Source organism: Dromiciops gliroides, chromosome 1 (assembly GCF_019393635.1).
Source record: "Dromiciops gliroides isolate mDroGli1 chromosome 1, mDroGli1.pri, whole genome shotgun sequence".
NCBI lineage: Eukaryota > Metazoa > Chordata > Mammalia > Microbiotheria > Microbiotheriidae > Dromiciops > Dromiciops gliroides.
The window spans coordinates 178176265-178199000 of NC_057861.1; the positions used below are offsets into that span (position 1 = coordinate 178176265).

Genomic DNA, 22736 nt, shown 5'->3' on the forward strand with positions numbered 1-22736 from the left:
AAAGATGACACAGTGGAGTGGTTTCCTTCCTTCCCAGTAAGGTTACAGTGTTTACTGTTCATAAAATCCATAGACTCTCCATAGTGACTCAGTTATAGAACATGCTTGAAAATACTTTGCTTACTTGTGGGACAGAATGTATAATTATAGTGGCCCTTTTAAAAGAGGAACAAGCCGAGATCGTGAAAAGCTAAGTGACCTGCCCAGGGTCCCTCTGGGAGTAAGGGATGTGGCCAGGATACAGACACCAGCCTCTCCTGACGCCTGTGCTTCTTTTCCTTCACTAATATCATTTGTTGCTTGGTAGAATGTTGGAAACCAGAGGGAGCCACTGGAAGTTTGTGAGGCGGGAGTGCCGTACATGATCAGACTTGTTGCTTGGTTATATGAATTGGGCACCTCTGTCCCTTCCAGTTCTAGGATCATTTTAAAGCTTTTCAACCGTACGTTTGCAAGGGTTACTGCACTCTCCTCAAATGCATGCACTCCAGGATGCAGCTAGACCAGGCCAACTTGTTTTTCTTCCTTGTACATGACTTTGCATCTCTGGTCTCTGTTTTTTTTTTTCCTGGATGGCCTTCTAGGCCTAGCTTCCTTCAGAGGTCATCTCAAGCACCACCTCCTCCCCAAGACCTTTCCTGACTCCTCCAACCCCCTGAGATTATTTTTGTTTACTCTTTATATATTTTGTATCTGCTTCCCTGTTGCTTCTCCCCACTAGAACATTAACTGCTTAAAGGCCCAGACACTGTTTGACTTCAGTTTCTTTATTCCCAGCCCATTAAGAAATGCTTGCTGGTTGTGGTTTGAATCAAGTCTAACCCCCTTTTTTTCTCATGAGGACTCTCAGACCTTGAGAGTTCCCTGTATTCCCTCCCACAGAGTGTAAGTGGACTGAGATTGGAGATCAAGAGATGGTTTATAGTCCTGATTAAAAAAACAACATTGTTTTCTGATTTCTTTTAAAATGTTGCTTTCTGTTGGTCTCAAACCCTGGTGCAGTTAGCACCAGCTTGAGTGTGATTGATGCTTTTTGACTAACACTTAGGTAACATGGGTTTTCTGGACAATGGTTTTCTAGAATGTGGCTTTCCTTTATTTTCAAAAGACTTGCAGACATGGAAGGAACCAGAGATGAAATACTGGGGGTGTCACATTGAGAGTTGAGTCACTGCAGCTCACTGTTTTCCTCTGAGGCTCGGGCATTACTGAGCAGTGACATACAGAGGGATGGCCAGGATTTGAGGGAGAAAAGGGGTCTTTTATTGTTCAGCTGTAAAGGGCCATTGGTAGATTGAAAATTAAATAGGAAATGAGGAAAAGCAGTAAAAGCTTCCAATAAGGAAATATTTATAAATGTTTATAGCTGTTTTCATATTATTAATTTCCTAGTAAAGTAAGGACTCTAATATAAGTAAAATTCTGACCTGTGTTTCATCAAGGAAACGTCCCATTTCTTGAGGAAACAAAGAACTGTAAGGATTGGAATGACGCCACCTACTGGAGACTTACTGTAGAAGAGTTCTGCCCATGAAGCGAAGGTCTTTGAGGGCAAGACCAGGAGTCTTTTCTTTGGCATCAGGAAGTGATGCTGGCTAGTGGGAGGAAGAAGGAAGAGACTGGCGCTCGGTCTGGCTCTCTTTCCTTTGGACTCTGGTGGAGAGCGGAGCTAGAAATGCGCTCTCCCTTTAATAGATAGAGGAATCTAGGCCTTTCCCTCTCTCTTTACCAAATTCTTATTCTCCTTAATAAATGCTTAAAAGTCTAACTCTTGCTAAAGCTTATAATTTATTGGCAACCACTCATTAGATTTTAGACAGTTTAGCTAGAATTTTAGCCCTTAACACCTGGAAAACAGGTGCTGATGTCATTGGCAAGCTTTAATAACTAAAATTCAGGCTCTCACCAGGCAGCCCACTCACCATGTTAGAAACGTGGCTAACAGCTCAAATAGTGTCGCACAACTCCAGTGTTAGCAGCCCTAGTGTTGGCAGCTCTAGTGTTGCTAGCAGGTTGCCACTCAAAGAATCCAAGCAGGCAGCAGTGGGTGGGTGAAGGTGTCTTTATTCATCTTCCTGAAGATGGGCACTCTTCTGAAGGTGCTGGAGAGTGTATTGAAGTGAGGTCCCTCACCTCTATTTATATCCCTCAAGGGGTCCGCTCTGACCAATCACATTAAGGCATTTTACTATTCCTCATTTACATACTTCCCCCATCAACATATGGCTTAGTAATAACAACCAATCAGATTGTACCAAGTGGACCAATCACAGTGCTAGAAACTAGTCAGGTGGTACCAGTTGACCAATCAGATTTTAAGAACTATGATACCAGGCCATAACCTATTCTGGGCAAGAGTGCTGCCTCCTCCTCAGAACAATGCTGTGTTAAGGTACATAACTCTTCAAGAAAGAAAACCTAACTTGGGGTTTTTCAATTAGATTGCGGCCTTAGGCCCCAACCCTATGCTGGAGTAAGAATGTCCCTATTCCCCACTAAACAGTGCTTGTGTAAACATAACCTTTCAAAACAGAACAAAACTCAAGTTGGAGCTTGAGCTCCAAGTCAGGTGGGGATTGCCTTGGTGCCTCAAGGTGAACTCCCAGCCCACCCGACTCCCACAAAACCCAGGCCCTTCTTCAGGCCCAGCTCGGGCCTAAAGCCCAGGAGCTTCAGCTCCTCAGAGCCTTGTGTGCTGAGCGGCCCCCTGCTGGGAGGTTTGGGCCACAAAGCTGTTGGCCTGAAACTGGACTTATCCTCTGCTCTTAGGGCTCTGAGAAGAGTCCAAATATGGTCTTTTCTCTCAGCCAGAATTCAGAAGAACATGTGAATTTGCCATATTTGAAAATGAATCCAATCCCCCTGTGAATTGTTTCCCAGAAGTACATTAAGAGGATTACAGGATTGTCTGCTGGACAGCAAGGTGGCCTGGTAAAATGGGTAGACCCCTTCCAAATTTGGACTCAGACCAGCCGGGCTCAAATCCCCATTTAAACCTTTGTCTTTCTGGGCCTCAGTTTCCTCATCTGTAAAGTGAGGGGGTGGGATAAGCCTGTCTGTATGGTCTCTTTCATCTTGATAATCCTGTGAGACCTGTAAAATTAATATTTTTTCTAGACCTCATTTGTGCAGTGATGCTAATGATTGTGCTGAGAATAGGTCTGGCTTGGGGGTGGGGGGTCTTCTACATTGGAATCTGTTTGCTTCTGCCTTAACTGAAGAGATTCTACAAATGTATTTAACTTTTGTTTGCATCATTCTGCTTAGGGGGTGGTTCCTGAAGCTTTGCATTTCTTACCTTTTGGTTTTCTTTCTTTTATTCACTGGAGTGAATTTTGGACATTGAGCTACCTGTGTGGGGTAGGGAGGGGGGTCAATTAAGTAATTTTTTGGTGTTTTAAAGAAAATTGATTTCATGTTTCTGCCAAGGCTAATGGGTGTTTGTGGAGGTATGACTTACTTAACATGCAGCAACTCTGTTTATCTCTCTTAGTTTTCAATGGGTCCAGCAAATCCTCAAAGGAGAAGGAACCTGCTCCGAAACACAGAAGCAAAGAGGCCACACCAGGGAAGGAGAAGAACAGCGATCCCAGGGCCGAGAGCCGGAGGGAACAGGCTGCTGCTACCCATCCCCCGGCCACAAACACAGGCTCCTCAGCTAAAGGGCTTGCTGCTAACAACCACCACCACACTCTCCATAGATCGGCTCAGGACTTAAGGAAACAGGTAACTGACAGCAGTGTAATTCGGATCCGGTAACCTGGCAAAGGATATATGTTTGTGGTCAGTGTCATTTCTTTTCATCAATTTATTTTAAAAGCAATTGGAAATCAAGTATTTTGGGTAAAAAACAAAGAAACAGAAAAAATGGACAGGGATTGGGGTGTGTGTGTGTGTGTGTGTGTGTGTGTGTGAGAGAGAGAGAGAGAGAGAGAGAGAGAGAGAGAGAGAGAGAGAGAGAGAGAGAGGGAGAGGGGTGGGGGTGGGGGTGGGGGTGGAGAGATGGCTGGCTTAGTGTTAGTGTAGAAAGCTTTTGATTAGAGAATGAAAACTCAAATGCAAGTGAAGCAACTAAGGGTTTTGTTTCATTGCTTTTTCTAAGTGTGGCTATTAGCAGTACCAGTCAGAGACACAGAAATATTATGCACATAACAGGATATGGGCCAGTAACCTTTATTAAGTACTCTCACACTATATCATGGACCCTAATAAAACTTTAGTTATCACTGAGAGAATGACAAAGAACGATTGATCAGGTTTCATGATCTGCTGGGACTTTGCAATAGTCCCAGCCACCAGGGAGCCATATCAACTCTTCATCCCTATGCATTATCAGTGCAGATGAGGAAGGACTGTGTTACTATCATATCCGGTTCCTGCTTCCATGCCAGTCTGGCATAGGGTTAGAGGAGTATGGAGAGACCACTTTCTCCCCCCCCCCCCCCCCCCCTTACTGATACTTTATTTTAAATAGAGAAATGGTAGCTTGGGGATTTCTATGTATGCATCTATCTATCGATCGATCTGTCTTAAACAGAGGCTTATAATTGACATCTGTGCCCAGTCCAGTTATTTTTTAAGCCCAGCCCCCTAACTGGCTATCTTTGGGGGTGGGGCGGGGATGGCTACGCCGCTCTCTTTTGATGAGGTGCTACTATACATTCAAGGGAAGCCCTTGAACCTTGAGCACTGATCTGTGAGTTCAGAATGTGGATGCTTTTGAACTTTATCCATTAGCAGGGAATAAAACTGCTTGGGAAAAATGAAGTTCTGCTTATTGCCACTGAAGGCAGTCAATAGCTAAGCAATCTTTTATTATTTCCTGGACAATTTGAATGGGGGCATCTCTTTAAGGATGACTTCTCTGTTGTTGTTACTATCCATAGCTTTCATAAGCACAGCTAATACAAATGGAGGTCTTGCCTCATCCTAGCAATTTTTTTTTTTTTTTTTTTTGGTGAGGCAATTGGGTTAAGTGACTTGCCCAGGGTCACACAGCTAGTAAGTGTTAAGTGTCTGAGGCCGGATTTGAACTCAGGTCCTCCTGAATCCAGGGCTGGTGCTCTATTCACTGTGCCACCTAGCTGCTCCCATCCTAGTAATTCTTATAATCCTGAGAGGCAAGAGTAAAGGAGTTACATGTTCTGAGCCACAGATCCCAAATCATGATTATCTAGGTCACAAGGCATTTCAGTGGCAAAGTTAGGATCATAAGCTAGTCCCAGGGTCACCACTCCCATGTACATGTAATAAGCCGTGCGTATTAGGTGGACTGCCCTTACAGCTTCATTTAACATGAAATTCTTGCTTTATCTCAATGAATCCGTTTGCTGGGATTGGGGGAGGGGGTGATGATTCCATATAAGTTTTTGCAGGGGAAGGGGGAAAGATGTTATTTGCTAGGTCATTCTCCAGTGGTTTAGAAGAAGTGTAACGATTGGAATGACGCCACCTGCTGGAGACTTACTGTAGAAGAGTTCCGCCCATGAAGCGAAGGTCTTTGAGGGCAAGACCAGGAGTCTTTTCTTTGGCATCAGGAAGTGACGTTGGGTAGTGGGAGGAAGAAGAAAGATACTAGCGCTCTGTCTCTGGCTTTCCTTTGGACTCTGGTGGAGAGCGGAGCTAGAAATGTGCTCTCCCTTTAATAGATAGGAATCTAGGCCTTTCTTCTCTCTTTACCAAATTCTTATTCTCCTTAATAAACTCTTAAAAGTCTAACTCTTGCTAAAGCTTATAATTTATTGGTGACCACTCACTAGATATTTTAGACAGTTAAGCTAGAATTTTAGCCCTTAACAGAAGATAATAATATGGGTAGGATTTCTATCCCATCTCCTTATGTTTTTTGTGGACAGTGGTCAGTCCTTCTGCCACTTACACTCTACCTACACACACACACACACACACACACACACACACACACACACACACACACACACACACACACACACACTCTCTCTCACTCTCTGACTCTCTGTCTCTCTCAGATGGATTTTAAAAATCATGAGTTCCTCAGTGATTTTCTTTGATAGGTGAGTCCTGGGACAAACTAAATTTGTGTTGCCTCAGTCCTTGCCATACTGATCTCTGAACATTTGTAACATTTACTGTCTTAGGGGATACAAGTGGGATTTTCCAACTTTTGGCTAACATCTTCCTGAAAGCTATACCTTGCATCATGCCCCTGTCCATGAAGGTGGTCTGGGGGAGGGGAAGCCAGAGTTGGTTTCATTGTCTAGTCCATCTTTGTTCAGAGTGCCTCATCTATAGCCTCCCATAAGATAATGTAAATGTTATTTCTTATTTGACTTGGAAGCTGATTTTTAACAATTTTTTTTGAATGAACAGACATTTCTTTTCTCTCTTGTCTTTTTTCCTCTCCCCTTCCTAAAAGGAAATAAAAAGAAAAGAAAAGAAAACAGATTCCTTGTCAAGCATAACTAATTCCCATGCTGGCCGTGTCTAAACAATGCATGTCTCAGACTACACCCTCAGATGGACACTAATCTGAAAGGTTGAGAAGAAGGGTGCTTTGGCTTCAAGGAAGTTGTGCTAACCCCACACATTTCCCTGGAGTTTGCTTTTGTCAGAAAACAAGGTTCACCTGTATTGGGTTATTAGACCTCTTTGTAATTACTTCTTAATCCAAGTTCAGTAGTTTAAGCTATACAGATTTCAAAGATGACCCTTCACAATCTCTGGCAAACCCCTGTAGAATTCTACCATAAATACACTTATTTTCAGAAATTACACAAAAGAAGACAGAGAAGGAGAGGTGTCATTGTCATTCAGTCGTAGACCTATATTAAGCACCTGTTATACCAGGCACTGTGCTAAGTGCCAGGGACACACAAAAAAAGCAAAAGACAGCACTTGCTGTCAAGGAGCTCATACTCTAATGGAGAAGACAACATGCAAACTGCTGTATACAAACAAAACTAGGAAAGAATCAACGGAGGGGAGGCACTAGAATGAAGAGGAATCAGCTACGGCTTCCTCTAGAAGAATGGGCCGTTAGATGGCACTTGAAGGAAGCCGGGAGCTGGAGGAGGGAGAACCTTGACTGATGGGAGAGGGGGCTGCCTACTGTAACGTGTTTTCTTTGAAGTTTGGCAGCCCTGGGCACAATGGAAAGACTGCTGGATTGGCAGTCAGAGGGCCTGGACTCTCAGTTCAGCACTCTCAACTCATTTATTACTATGTAACCATGGGGAAATCATAGAGCTTCTCCCTCCTCCTCCTCCTTCTCTTCCTTCTTCCTTCTTCTTTTTTTGGTGAGGCAATTGGGGTTAAGTGACTTGCCCAGGGTCACACAGCTAGTAAGTGTCAAGCATCTGAGGCTAGATTTGAACTCAGGTCCCCCAGAATCCAGGGCCAGTGCTTTATCCACTGCACCGCCTAGTGGCGCGCCCCGCCGCCCCCCCCCCCCATATTTTTTTCAAGTGTAAAATTAGGAGGTCAAACACCACAATATGGAATAAGTGCAGGGGAAGTGGAGGGGCTTAGACATTGACATTACTTTACCTGGCCCTGCCTTCCTTCTGTTGCTTAGTAGTATTCATCTGTCTGTGTCTGCCTCCCCCTCTTGACCTCTTTCTTTCTTTCTTTGGATTGCTCTTTCACTTTTCTGATCTTTTTTTCTGTTCTCTCTGGAGTGTCTGTCTCTGACTGTCTCTGGATCTCTCTCCTTGGATCTCTAAGCTTAACATCAAACTTCATAGCTAGAGCTGTACTCCTGGGGGTGGATTTACAGAATTGGCTCTTGATTCCAGAAGCATCTGCAGGAGCAAGGCTTTCATTACGTATATGATGCAGACTTTGGTTGTGGTGTTTGTGCAGTGTCTTGAAATGTCGAAGTGTGCCTTAAATCATATAGGAAACAATAGCAGCGACCAATACAGATGTTTTCATGGGTTGTATGTTAGTGTATCTCCTATCCCTAATGGGCAAGAATTAAAGCTTGATGATCTAAAGCATGGATTCTTAAACCTAATACCCATGAACTTGGGGGGGGGTTAATTTTTGATAACTATTTCATCATAATCATTTTCTCTTATAATCCTATGTATTTTTATGCATTTAAAGACATTATTCTTAGGAGCAGCTAGGTGGTGCAGTGGATAGAGCACTGGCCCTGGATTCAGGAGGACCTGAGTTCAAATCTGGCCTCAGACATTTAACACTTACTAGCTGTGTGACCCTGGGCAAGTCACTTAACCCTAATTGCCTCACCAAAAAAAAAAAAATCTAAGTGGTAAAGACATTATTCTTAGAGAAGGAAGGGGTCCATAGTCTTCTTTAATGGCCAGAGGGAGGAGGTTTATGTCATTTAAAAAAAAAAAAAGGTAACCTTATTTTTAGGAAAGGACTAGAAGTGAGAGGAATCCTAGTCTCCTAGTCCTGTCTCTGACACTATTTTTATGATCCTGTTTCCCCTTTTGTTCTCAGTTGGAACTTGAGAGAGAATTCTTGTTTTGTTTTGTTTTGGTTTTTAGTGAGGCAGTTGGGGTTAAGTGACTTGCCCAGGGTCACACAGCTAGTAAGTGTTAAGTGTCTGAGGCCGGATTTGAACTCAGGTCCTCCTGACTCCAGGGCCGGTGCTCTATCCACTGAGCCACCTATCTGCCCTGAGAGATAATTCTTAAAACAACATTATGAGGATTTTGCCAACATGGTGCTGATGGAAGATGTTGATAACAACAACAATGACAATGATAAAAAAAAAATGACATCTGTGTGGTGCTTTAATGTTTGCTTTAAATACCTTATCTCCTACTGATTCCCTGGTCTAAATGAAGACCATTTTAGCTGTCAGTTGCTTACAGATGTGGGCCTTTAGGAGTCAAACTGTTAAAATCTAAATGAGACCAACTGGTGTGTGTGTGTGTGTGTGTGTGTGTGTGTGTGTGTGTGTGTGTGTGTGTATAAAAGCATATCATTAGAGGGAGATTTTGCCCAACACCATGATAATACTTGGTAGTAGATAATACTAAGGGTATAGAGAGAAGGCAATAACTCTGTCAGGCCCGTACTTGCTAAATTTCACCAGCTAGGGTACTACAACAGTTTCCTGATAGCTTAAAAAGAATTGTATGTGGTGAATTTTACATGCTATAGAAGCCCATCAACCATAGACCTCAGCTTGCAGGAATGTGAAATTTCCCCTACCCTGCTCTCCCTACTTTGGAGGAACCTGTCTCATCCCCTGCTTTTTCTAGTAACTAAGATTATATTTTTGTTAGAGGCAAGTTAATACTGCTTGTCATAACAATAATGCTTTAATTGCCATCGGTGCAGTATACACTTCCTCTCTTCAATGTTTTGGGTGTGCTAGGTTCTTCACAATGGCACTAATGATGTTTTCCCTTCAGTTGCCTAAAATAGCACCTCATTTCAAGTGCAGTAACAACTTCAACAAGGTAAAACAAATGAGCTTACACCTAGGAAAGGTTTGGAAATAACAGATGTATCCCTAGGATTATAATGAGAACTTTTTACCTGGATGAAAATTGGGCACCTGCAATGAACTAAATTGTGAATAGATCTGATTTCTGCTCAGGCAGTGAGGTCTCTCCATTTTCATTCTAAGCTCTCCAGAAGTGGGCAGGAACAAAAAAATCAAATTTGATTTTTCTCATCGGCAGACTGAGCAGACTCCCAAAGAAGTTTAAGTGGTCTCTGCAAAGTTGAAAAATAGTTTTGTCTGGGGACGGTTACAAATGATGTAGCAGAGATTTTCCTGTTTGCTTCAAGTTTGCTAATGAATACAAAGGAGATTGGGTCTTTCTTCCTTGCTTCCTTCATCCCTTCCTCCCTCCCTCCCTGCCAGTAATTTTTATTTTCCTTGTGTGGAGACACTAACTAGACTTGAGGCATATGTAGGAATGTAGCATGAGAAAATCTCAGCTGAAAATGAAGGGGTTACCAATTTTTATTCAGTCTTGCACAAATGCTTTACTTAGAATGTATATACCTTGCATTTGGGACGGACGGTGAAGGAAGCTACTATAGAAAGAAGGAACTAGTGATGCTCCGCAGTTGCCAGACTGCTTGAAACCTTAGCTTGGCCATTAGTTGAATCTTTAACATCTAAAAGAAAAGAATTCTTTGGGTTGTCAAGACCTTTAGCATATTTTCTTGTCTGATGACGTTACATTCAGAATTTTTTGGAGTAGGTGGGAGGCGCAGAGATCCAATTTGAAAATAAAGGTGTAAAGAACTTCTGGCCACTCTTATTAGCTCACTCACTGGCTGTTTCTCTTGGCAGGAGTGGGGTTGAGAAATTCAGCTCAATGGTTCCCTCTAGTGGGGTAAGAAAGCACTACAAAATTCTCCTGTTATAGTGTACAAATTGTATAACCTACTTGCCTCACAGAAATCTTGAAAGGATCAAAATATTTCCATTCACTTAGCCAAAAATTGCTTGTAGGCATAATTCATTGTTATACTTTTTTAAAAAGATTCAGTTATGAACTTGTGTGTTTCTACAATCAAATGGAATTCATTGAATTGCATTACTCAGTATACCTAAAATTGTAAGGTGTTTGTGTGTGTGTGTGTGTGTGAGTGAGAGCATGCGTTCGTGCCCATACACACTCGCCTGCCCGTGTTATACTTGAACTAATCACATTGCTATATATTGGTGTTGTTTTTAAAATACAAATTCTATTACCAAGAAAAAAAGGGAGAAGGGGAACCTCATGTTCTGAGGGATTTCATATCCCTCATCTTATATCCCCACTGCAGGGAAATGAAGGTATTGTTTTACTACAAGACTATAAGTCTTGGTTACATCCCCTTCGATGCAGCTTTTAGAATTCTCTCTGAATGATATTAAGGAAGAGAAAATTCTCTATCCTGATAGTATTCACCTCAGTCTTATGTATGAGAAGGGAAATTGAGTTTCACGGTGACTGGTCATTCCAACTACACTTGTCATACTAGTGTAGTAGAGAGGGTTATAGCCAGAAATTGTAGGTGATAACACAGGTGTTTGAGTGAGGTATGTGGGGGTGGGAGGTAAGTAGAGACTAGAATTTTTTTCTTTTTCTTTTTTTTAGTGAGGCAATTAGGGTTAAGTGACTTGCCCAGGGTCACACAGCTAGTAAGTGTTAAGTGTCTGAGGCCGGATTTGAACTCAGGTATTCCTGACTCCAGGGCCGGTGCTCTATCCACTGCACCACCTAGCTGCCCCTGAGACTAGAATTTGTATAGGAGTCTTATGCATTGGCTCTCTTAATTTCTGATTAGGGTTTGGGGTTACGGGTGTACCAATCTAGTGATAAAATCTGTGGGCTAAGAATTATACTTGGAAGAGTTGGAGCCCTGAAACTTTATGGCTGTTCTTGTGGGAAGAACCTGTGGCAGGGTTCTAGTGGGTTTAATTATCCCTTTTCCTTCCCTGGGGTTCTAGCATAGTAGCTCTCATGGGAACTTTTTGCTCTCCTTGAAGATGCATGAGGAAATGATTTTCCCCCTTAAAAACCCCCCAACAAATTAAAAAGTATGTGCCAAGCCCAGCCCTGCCTACTACAAAAAACGAGAGTTGGTTCCATAAGAGGTTATCTCAGTTGTTCACACCAAGGTTGGTTTTAATGAGTGCTGAAGGGTTCTTGCCCTAGCCAACTTTATGCTAATTCTCAGATGAATTAAAATGCCTTCTCTCTTATTTGCTCAGTATAAGCACTGCCTCTGGACGTGGTTCAGTGACACCAGATCCCCCTGTGGTGAGCTGGCTGTGACCTGTGCACTTTCTTAAGCTGAAACTCGGTGTGTGTGGTTTTGTTTTAGATGGGGTGTGGGGGGTGGGGTGGGTTGGGGGGGAAAGCATCAGTAGCAAGGTAAGAAAATGCCTTCCCAAATTACTGTATTTTGGGTACCAATGACATGTTGACTCCTCAGAGACAAGTACAGGCAAAAGGATGTGCCTCTTTTTGTTAAGCAGCTAGGCAAGTTCCAATTTTTACCACCCAAATGGGTAGCTGTCCCCTGGTTCCATTTTTCTCCTTGCCTTTTAGGGTGCTGGGTACAGCCTAGCTTACTGGGGAAATTTCCTTAGTAGGTTTGATTTTGCTAGGGGTATCACTGCATCTACTGGTAATCTCTGTGGGTAGTATGTTGGGGGTGGGGTGGGGGGAAAGGGGAAAAGTACATGAAGCATGCCATTCTAATCCCAGTGTAGTATGATGAAAGTTCATCCCTCTTTCAAGTCAGCCAGGTGGCACTGGGGAGGGGGGGTCAGGAATCCATTTTATCTTCAAGTTTCTTATGTTGGCATACATATGCAAGCTTGTGCTAGATGCTGTTTGAATACAGTTTTTATTAAATTAAAGTAAGAGGGGAAAAAAGGGGCACAGTCACTAATATTTGTAATAGAATATGTTTTTAGGATATTTACCAAATGGATAAAAGGTATTTAAATTTTTTTTAAAAGGGATACCTGAGATATTTTTGGTATGTTACAAATTCTAAAAGAAAGTGCCACATTTCTTCTCATTAAAAAACAACAAATTAGCAGCAAACATCTTTTGCCATAAAGGAGTGGGTACTCAAATTCTACCAACATTTCTCCTTCCCTTTTGTCATATCTGATTCCATGGAGCCCATAGAGCCGGATAACATGTGGTTTGGGGGAATCAGAGTGAGCTGGAAAGGGATCCTTACAAATCATCTGGGGGGGGCAGCTAGGTGGCACAGTGGAGAAAGCACTGGCCCTGGATTCAGGAGGACCTGAGTTTGAATCCGGCCTCAGACACTTGACACTTACTAGCTGTGTGACTCTGGGCCAGTCACTTAAGCCCAATTGCCTCACCAAAAACCAAACAAACAAATCATCTAGTATGACCATTTAAATTTTACAAATTATAGCTAATATTGATATAGTTAAGATATGCAAATGGATTTACATTTATTCTTTTGTTTTCCTTCCAACAACCACCCTAACAGATGAGGAAACCAAGGTTGAGAGAAGCTAAGCATCCAGAGGTCACACAGCTGATAAGTAGGATTCCCACTCAAGACTTCCTGACTCTTAAATCTAGTGATCTGATCACTATGCCAGTAGCTGCCCAGAGGATTATAGCGTTCTGCCCAAAGGTCATTTGTTAACATAGCTGGCACTAGAACCTAGGCCTGATTCATGCTCTAGCCTTTTTTTCAGCTACAGTATTCTTAACCTTCTGCATGCCCTGCAGAGGATGAGGTCTCTGCTCACAGCAGATAACATGAGCTCTTCAGACCTTCATCTTGCTGTCTTTGGTTTGTCCACTAGTAGATGTTTTAATGCTCTATCATAAGCCTAGAGGTGTAGAGAGAGAATTAAAAAATTTTTCTTTCCTTTACTCTTGTACCTTAGTAGCCTGGGGTAGGGGTACATATGTAGTAAAAGGGACTTGCTCCTCCCAGTTGTTGGAGAAGTAGCTCCCTAAAGATCCACCCCACTGTAGAGTTTTGAGAGAGGGTGGAAGACTACTTCATTGATGGATATTTAAAATATATTCTAAATGGATTTTCCCCTTGTACTTTTATTGTATTGATGTAGTTCTCATTTCAGAGTCAAAGTTAGAATCATGTAAATTTTTTTTCCCTTCAATTTCAGAGATCATCAAGGCCAGCCTCCTTATTTAACACATGAGAGAATACTAAGGCCCAGAGGGATTTAGAGCTGAGAGGGACCTTAAAGTGGCTATCAAGTCCAACCTTCTTATTTTACAGAGGAGGAATTGAGGCCAAAAGAGATACAGTGATCACAGTTAATAAAGAACAGAGGTGTGATTGAACCTGAGATCCAATACTCCAAATCCAGTGCTGTCTCCACCATATCATATTTATTCTTAATGACTTATCCAAAGTCATCTTACTCCAGTTGGTGATCCAGCCAGAAATACACATCTGGCTTGGGTGGTAGGAAGCTCATGGGTTTCATTCTTGTCTTGAGGTTTATGACCCCTTTGGTGCCTACTCAGGTTTTGATCACCTCCTACTCTAAAAATGGAGTTGATGCCTCCTACTTGCCATGGCATCTCACTGTCAGCCTTGCTATGTGACCCACATATGAGCATCAGTGCTGGTTTCAGGGCAGCTGATTTTCCCTTCTCCCTTCAGCGGTGGATATCAAGCCTAAAATGGAAGTTTAGCTAGTTTTTGAGAACAGGAACCATATATGAAGTCTGGTCAAGGACGATTAGAGTGTTTTCACTGTGCTAGAGAGATTAGGTGCATCTTTTTTTCCATCAAGGAGCTCTTCAGAGCCCATGATGAGCTCAGAAATAATAATAATCATTGCCAATATTTATATAGAGCTTCAAAATTTGCAAAGAGATTTACAAATATGATCTCTCTCAGGGATGAGAAAAGAGACCCTGACCAACCAACCCATCTCCCACTGGAGCCTGGCAAGTGAATTAGAATCTGAGCTTAAGACTGACTCAGTATCATTTATTTGGCTTCTAGTTTCTTTAATCTTTCATTTTTGTACATGTGTGTGTTCTTGAGTTTACTTTTCTGTGGGGGGGAGGGGAACATTGTAACATGAAGATCATAGCCTAGGCTGGTACTGGTAGGCACATCATGGACCCTTACATTTTATGTAAGAACAAAGCAAATTTTAAAACACATTCAACACAACACTCAGCTGCAAATTACCCAAATCAGCCTCATGATCTATAGATCTATCTACACGTTTATATAGCTTTACATATGTATATACCGCTATATCTCTCAGTTGAGATATCTTTGTGTATGTGGATCTATATTATATGCACAGACAGAATTATAGAGGTCTACTTTCATATCTATACAGAGCTATATATAGATTCTATAGGGATCAGTATAGTTCTATTATCATTTCTGTATCTCTTCATCTGTTTCATGTTTTCTTTAAAGTCAATGAAGCGATTAGGGACTGCAGAAAGTGGTTCTCTTCCCAGAGAGGTCCCGGGAGGCCGCACTGACGTTGTGTCATTTGTGTCCCCGCAGGTTTCTAAGGTCAATGGAATCACTCGAATGTCCTCTCTGGGTGCGAGTGCAGCCAGTGCCAAAAAGATGCGAGAAGTGAGACCTTCACCGTCCAAAACTGTGAAGTACACTGCAACGGTGACAAAGGGGACTGTCACATACACCAAAGCCAAGAGAGAACTGGTCAAAGAAACCAAACTCAATCACCACAAGCCCAGTTCGGCCGTCAACCACACAATCTCAGGGAAAATTGAAAGTAGCAATGCAAAAACCCGCAAACAGGTGCTATCCCTCGGAGGGGCGTCTCGGGCCGCGGCCCCCGGCGTCAAGGTCAATGGCAAGTTGAACCCAAAGTCATGCACTAATAAGGAGGTGGGCAGGCAGCTGCGGGAGGGGCTGCGCACCTCCAAGAGGCGGCTGGAAGAGGCTGCTCCGGCGGAGAAGGCGCAGCCTCCCCCCAAGAAGATGAAAGGCCCGGCTGAGGCCCCCAGCAAGAAGGCGACGGGGGCGGCTGCGGCCGCCGAGAAGAAGCCTCTGCTGAACGGACACGTCCGGAAGGAAGTGCCCGAGAAGAGTCTGGAGAGGAGCCGGCCCAAGAGGGCCGCGGCGGCGGCGGCAGCGGCGGCGGCGGCCGGGGCTGGGAGGAGCCCGCCCGGGAAACAAGCACACGGCAGAGCGGAGGCCGCCGCCGCCGCCTCCTCGGCTTCGGCCGGGGAAAATCGTTCTACCTCGCACACGGAGTCCTTGCACAAGCCCCCAGACTCCGCGGGAAAGCACGAGCGCGGCGGCGGCAGCGGCGGGGGCAAGCCGGGATGGGCCGGCACCCACGAGATCCCCACGCTGCGGCCCTCCGCCAAGGAGTTTCACGACCCACTCATCTACATCGAGTCGGTCCGAGCTCAGGTAGAGAAGTACGGCATGTGCAGGGTGATCCCGCCCCCGGACTGGAGGCCTGAGTGCAAGCTCAACGACGAGATGCGCTTCGTGACCCAGATCCAGCACATCCACAAGCTGGGCCGCCGCTGGGGCCCCAACGTGCAGCGGCTGGCCTGCATCAAGAAGCACCTCAAATCTCAGGGCATAACCATGGACGAGCTCCCGCTCATAGGTAAGCCCCGCCCCCGCCCCTGCGCACGCGCAGACCCAGAGCCCTCCCCTCCCCCTACGTCATCCACCCGGTCCTTCTGGTCTCTTCTTACCTTTTCTATGGTTAGCGAGGAGGCGGGGCTGGGCCGGCTGTGGAAGCTGTGTTCAAATTGTTCTGGAGCCAGGGACTCCTATTGGAGCTGGGTTCTCTGAACGTGTGTGTGTGTGTGTGTGTGTGTGTGAGAGAGAGAGAGAGAGAGAGAGAGAGCGAGCATGAGCATTTGTGTGTGGCATGTAGGTACACATAGTGTGACATTCTGTGACTTATATGATGGTATTGATAGAGATATGATATATCCTATTTTGTTGTATTATGATATATTGTATTCTATTAGGATACAGTCCATTTTTTTATGGTGTCTTATGCTATATTGTGTCATATGATATGTTTTGATGTATTCTGGTTTATCATATATTCTGTAATGATATATTATATTTATTCCATGAAGATATGATCTGTTATCTTATATTCTAAGTTATATGTAATATATCATAGATGGGTTGCATAACTGAATGTGAGGGCCATGAAAAATTTGGTTATGGCAAAAGGTTATGAATATTTTACATATATACCTAGGGTCGCATAAAAATTTCTCAGGCAAAAAGGGGCTGCGGGTAGAAAAAGTTTAAGAAGACCTTTCATAAATCATATCATATGGCATACTCTATTTTTGTTATATTTTATTCTATTATATATTCTATTGTGATACATTCTATTATATTCTGTTATGAAAATTATATAGAATAAAAGCCCTCATCATAAATGTTATAAACATAATATTAACATTAATTTGAATTATACATCATATCAACATAAATAATATATTATATAGTTTATAACATAACAATCTAAAACATATTGGAGTATATATTTTGATAATTCTATTTTAATATAACTGATTTCCTTTGTGATCCTATGCATTTTGTTGTTTGCATTTAAAAATAGGATTCTGAGAAAGGTTTTGTGAGTTTCATTAAGCTGCTAAAGAAAGGTTGACAACTGTTTGAACTGATATAATGTAATATAATGTCGACCCTCTTCCCAGGTTAGCCGACTTGGGCTCTAGGTGGCATGGGCGAATCTGAGGTATACAGTCAGGTAGAAGATTCATGCTATTGGACTTAAATGACTTGTCAGCTTTCTTATTTCTGACTGAGCCTTCCAGCCTGAAGTAGAGGGGAGAGACAGTGAAATGGAAGGGAAGAGCAAACTATCTGAGTGTTCCATGGAGACTAGCCTCTTGTCTACTTTTTGCCAGCCCCCCTTCCCCTTCCCCTTCCCCTTCCCCCCCTTTTTCCCTGCCTAGGTTGGTCTCAACTGTCATATTTGTAACTTGATCTTGGTCTGTGGATGAACTTGTGTTCATTATTGAGCTACTAGATTGGAGGATTTCCTCCCAGACCAGGTGCTGTGCAGATGGGTCCAGCAGGAGCCTGAGCCATTCAATGCCCATTAATCCTGGCTGATGCATTGCTGTTTTGTCCCCCCCTCCCCTGAGACAGTCCTTTATATAGACTGCCCGACCCTCATCCCCCCTTTCCATTTTTTTAAACTTCCTTTCAGTGTCACTGTGGACCCTGTTCAGTCAGTAATTGTATTTTTCATGTTCTTCAGATTGAATTATCCCAGCAGAAATGGGGACACTTTTTCTTGGCAGTATTAGTTTCACTTTGGGACCTCAGCTAAATTGTCACGTTGGCTCACATTTGGAACTCCAAATACTGACGATCACAAATTTTTCAATGACAAGCAGACATTTAACAATCATTAAGTGTCAAGAATAGGCAGTAAAATGTGGCTCATTGCAAAATGGAGGTTTCATTATTCCTCTCAGCAGGGGGCTGCCAGGGCTAATGCCTGAGTGAGAATCACTGAATTTGAAAGAATTCTTGGTTTATGGTCTGCTGTCAAGTATGACATGTGATAGGACCGTAACAAAGGGCTGAGAGAACACACATGCATGGAATGTGTGCATACATGCACGCATGCTGCAGTAGAAATGAGAGCCCCTTAATCTCATGGAGCGCTCACGGTCTGGTTCTATTGGCAAAGCAGGTCTCCCATATTAGCATGAGCATCTTCAGGTGCGACAACATCAACATTGAGTACTCAGGTGCCCAGTGATAAGCAAGAGGCAGCAAGGTAAAGTCCTTTGTGGAGAAACATTTCCCGCTGTGAGTGAGCTTAGTGGAATGGGGATGGTAGCCCCATAATCTACCTCATTAATGATGAAGTACCATAGAATTTTGTTATGGTTAAAATCTTTTGTTTAACTTTACTATTTCTTAACCTTGTGTGGTACAGTGGCTTGGAGTGTCACTTGTGCAATTTGAGGACCTGTATTCAAATGTCATCTCTGTTACTATTTGTGGCATTTAATGTCTTTGAACTTCAGTTTTCTCATCTGTAAAATGAAGTCTCTCAAGATTAAGGTCCTAGGATTAGAAACTGGCTCCCCTTCCCCTCCAAAGGCAGTTGTTGTTTTTTTTTTTTAAACTGTGTTTGTGCCCTGGGTAAGACATCTGAGATGTCCAGGGTTCTGGCTAGAAGAGGGGAAGTGTAGGGGTGAGATAGCTCTCAGGCCAGAGAGACTATAGATAGCTTAAACATTTAAAATGTGAAGCTGTTTGATCGTTTTCAATGCCCACTCTAAAATTCTGTGTGTGTGTGTGTGTGTGTGTGTGTGTGTGTGTGTGTGTGTGTGTGTGTGTGTGTGAGAGAGAGACAGACAGACAGACAGACACGGTGGAGGGTGGGGGCCACACTCTCTGAACCTCAGTGTCCTCTTGGAAAATGAAGCAGTCAACCATCCTATCTATGAAGTTCTGGGGATCTACATTTGGAAGTTAACCCTGGTTTTCTCCTTTTAAGCCCTCTGGTCCGTATGTATTTTTCATCTTTCTACTGTTGGATGTAAATATCCTTAAACTCTGCACATTTGAAATCCCCATTCTCTCCCCTTCCTTTGTTGCCTGGTATTTTTCACCAGGTCTTACATTAGAGCATCTAGAAGGTGGGGTGGCACAGTATTTTATTTTTCAAAGTGATAAATCTTTCTGGTTCACATTCAGACACGATTAACCAGAAAGGTGTGAGATGTGACTTCACCCCGGAGCATTTTGGTCTTCACCTGTTTGGATTTTGACTTTGTTTACAGCTCTTGGTTGTGGAATCTTCACTAGTTTAAAAGTTGAACATGTAAGGATGAATAAGAACTCAATTACCTCTGGTTGCTGCAGAGGACAGAAAAAGTACTTGTGTACACATTCAAATTATGCTTGTCCCGATATTGACCTTTTAGCTTGGGAACCCACTGGTTTCAGTAGAAAAAGATTATTTTCCTCTTCTTGCTCTCCCTACTTCTACCTCCTCATGCATACAGATGCTAGTACACCCATACTCTCACCCTTTCCCTCTGTCCTTCTCTGTCTCTCTCTGTCTAAACCCCCCCCCCCCCCCCCCCGCCTTGCTGTCTTAGAGGAAATTTAATAATGTTTCCCTCAAAAGTCAGTGAGAAGTATTCTCATTCGTTATTGATATAACATAACCTGGAGAACTACACCAACACTAAAGGTAATTGATTTAAATGTGTGTAGTGGACTGGGTACCTTGGAGACTTGGACTCTGCATATTTCAGATGAAGGAATTTCAAGTCATTTAATAGAGGCCTTGTGCTTCTATTTCCTCATTGGTATAATGGGAGTAACACATTCTTGTTTCTTTCCTACCTCACAGGGATGTTGTGAGGATTTATTTAAAGATGTAAGTAAACGTAACCCAAAATTTGGGGAAGAAATCAGTTGGTTATAATCCTGTTTGGGGGTAGTGGTGGTGGTTTGTGTTCACTAGTGATTTTTTGCCTGATTGTTTCCTGTTTTTTCTTCCCTCTCCGATACAAAATGACATGCCTACTCTCCAGGAGGCTGTGAGCTGGACCTGGCCTGCTTTTTTCGGCTGATTAATGAGATGGGTGGCATGCAGCAAGTGACTGACCTCAAAAAATGGAACAAACTCGCAGACATGCTGCGCATCCCCAAGACTGCCCAGGACCGGCTGGCAAAGTTGCAGGAAGCCTACTGCCAGTACTTGCTGTCGTATGACTCCCTCTCCCCCGAGGAGCACCGGAAGCTGGAGAAGGAGGTTCTGCTGGAGAAAGAGATCTTAGAGAAGCGGAAAGGCCCCCTGGAGGGCCACTCTGAGAATGCCTATCACAAATTCCACTCCTTGCCCCGATTTGAGCCCAAAAACGGCCTCATCCACGGCGTGGTCCACAAGAACGGCTTCCGGAGCAAGCTGAAGGAGGTGGGCCATGTCCAGCTCAAAACAGGGAGGCGGCGACTCTTTGCTCAGGAAAAGGAGGTTGTCAAAGAGAAGGAGGAGGAGGAGAAAGGGGTCCTCAATGACTTCCACAAGTGTATATATAAGGTAGGAGAACCTTTGTTCTCTCCCCATTCCTCCTGGGCTAACCAGAGAGCCCTGGACTGCAGTCTTCCACTTGCTTCAACATTTTGTTTTGTCTACAGAAGGTGGGCAAGAGTGCTTGTTGGTGGAATGGGTAGTTGACTTCAGATCCTGTCCAGCTGCATGGGAGTTGCTGCAATGAGGAGGGACTGGTCTGAGCCCCTTCCCTGGGAAGATGGCCTTGCAAATTCAGGAAGACAACCTAGACATGGAGCCAGGGCAAGATATTGGGGAAAGAGCTCTGAGTAGGGAACCAAGAGACCCGAGTCCTTATCTTGCAATTTAACCTTGCTAGTTACTCTGAATTTGATCCCGAAGGATTTATCGGTTTGAAAAATAAAAGTCCCTGCAAGTAGATCTATTTGGCATTCCTATTACCTAGTGAGTCTTAGGGAAATCACTTCCCCACTCTCTCCCTCAGTTTCCCCACTTGTTAAGAAACAATTTCTTAGAGTTCCATCTAGCTCTGGCACTTTGATGGAGAACTTTAAATAATCCTCATGATGGGTGTTGATTTCTTCCTCCCCCCAAACCCCAGCTGGTGGATGCAAGCTGCCTAGGAAAGAGCTATTCTTAGCCAAAGATCCACGAGGAGGCTTCTGCAGTTCTTCCCATAGTACACAACCCTAACTTCATAAAAATATTTTTTTTTCTTTCCCTCCCTATTTATATTCAACACAGTCTCCCGCCACCCAGCTCCTAGTTGCTCTGCCAGGTCCTTTTATATATAGAGAGAGAACAGGCCCTGATAAAGCTATCAAAACGTATCTCACCATTAACGTGCGAATGGAAGAAAACAGAAATTGAAACACGTACAATGTTTTCTCCATTTCTGCCAAATCTTGTTTAAGTGCAAGCCATCCTGAGAACACTTACTTCTCCAAGAAGTAAGGCGTGTTCATCTGCAGAGCGGTGTTGACTCTCTCACCAACTCTGCTTGGCAGTCACCCCTCCTGCGCACAAATTGGCACCATGGCCAAGAGCGTCATTTTTGAGTCAGGCTCAGTGATCTAGCAAAACTGTGGGGAACCACGTGTGCCCAGCCCATAACAGGGCCCGGCTGCCTCTCCTCTTACTTTGGAAGTGAGAAACAGGTGATGGAGGGAGGGCTCATCTCTCCATCGATTGCTTCCATTAATATGAAATAAAACACAGCTCCCCAGCATCTTGGCTAAATTAAACATGGGAGATCCTTCTTTCCAGGTTTGGAGAGGCCTGTTGATTTCCCATTAGTGAGCTTAATTTCTGGCCTGAGCCACAGGAAATTTGATTTGTACTGATTAAGAGTAAAGCTTTACGTAGATCTAAAGTAGGAGCCCTTCCATGGTGTATGGAGTGGCCTGACAGCAAAAAATGTCCTTAGCCCTAGAATCTATCTTGCAGAAGATGTCTCTAAAATGTTGTCATCCTGACCCCCAGTGGGAGGTACTCACCAACCTGACCTTGCAGACTTCTTAGCTAACTTGTTGCCATGTAGCAAACTGAGTCTTTGTTTCCATTTGCTCTCAGATCCTTTTTAAAAATCTAGTGAAAATATAGGGGAGAGATGGTGCCTTCAACTTCTCAGTTAGTTATGCTGCATGGTTTTGGGAGCAGGGGCAGATGGGTAAGGGAAATGGAAGTCCATATGTGTGGCCTGCTCTAAGAGTTGGTCACAACCAAAAGACAACAAATGTGTCCTAGAGTTGCCTACTCAGCAAATTTAGGATTTGTGATAGCAACCCTCTGGTATTTAGAAAAGCTAGTTCTCAGATGATTCTCTTCCAACCAATTTCCTTATAATTACATTCCCTCAAAACCGAGTAGAACTTTGTCATGGAGGAATTCTGGGTTGAGAATGAAATGTGCTTTTCATCAGACAGTACAATACTAAATATGACTCCATTTTTTTTTTATTTACCTCATAACTTGTTGGAGTTATTACTGTCTCCAATTCTTCATGATCCTGGTTGGGGTTTTCTTTAACAAAGATACTGGAGTGGTTTGCCGTTTCCTTCTCCAGCTCATTTTACAGATGAGGAAACTGAGGCAAACAGGATTAAGTGACTTACCCAGAGTCACACAGCTAGTAAGCATCTGAGGCCAGAATTGAACTCATGAAAATGACCCTAGGCCCAGAGTTCTATCCACTCCACCACCTAGACTACCCAAATGGAAAACTCAGTATGTTTTT

General features: G+C 43.4%; 1 protein-coding gene across 2 annotated transcripts in view; it reads left to right on the forward strand.

Annotated features, from left to right (window-relative positions):
• JARID2 (jumonji and AT-rich interaction domain containing 2) overlaps window positions 1-22736 on the forward strand; it is a 334437-nt gene that overhangs the window by 278184 nt on the left and 33517 nt on the right. For both annotated transcript variants that reach the window (XM_043972330.1, XM_043972333.1), the window contains 3 exons: window positions 3494-3726; window positions 14977-16063; window positions 20022-20527. In XM_043972330.1, coding sequence (XP_043828265.1) covers window positions 3494-3726; window positions 14977-16063; window positions 20022-20527 — 1826 coding nt within the window. The remainder of the gene's footprint in view (window positions 1-3493; window positions 3727-14976; window positions 16064-20021; window positions 20528-22736) is intronic.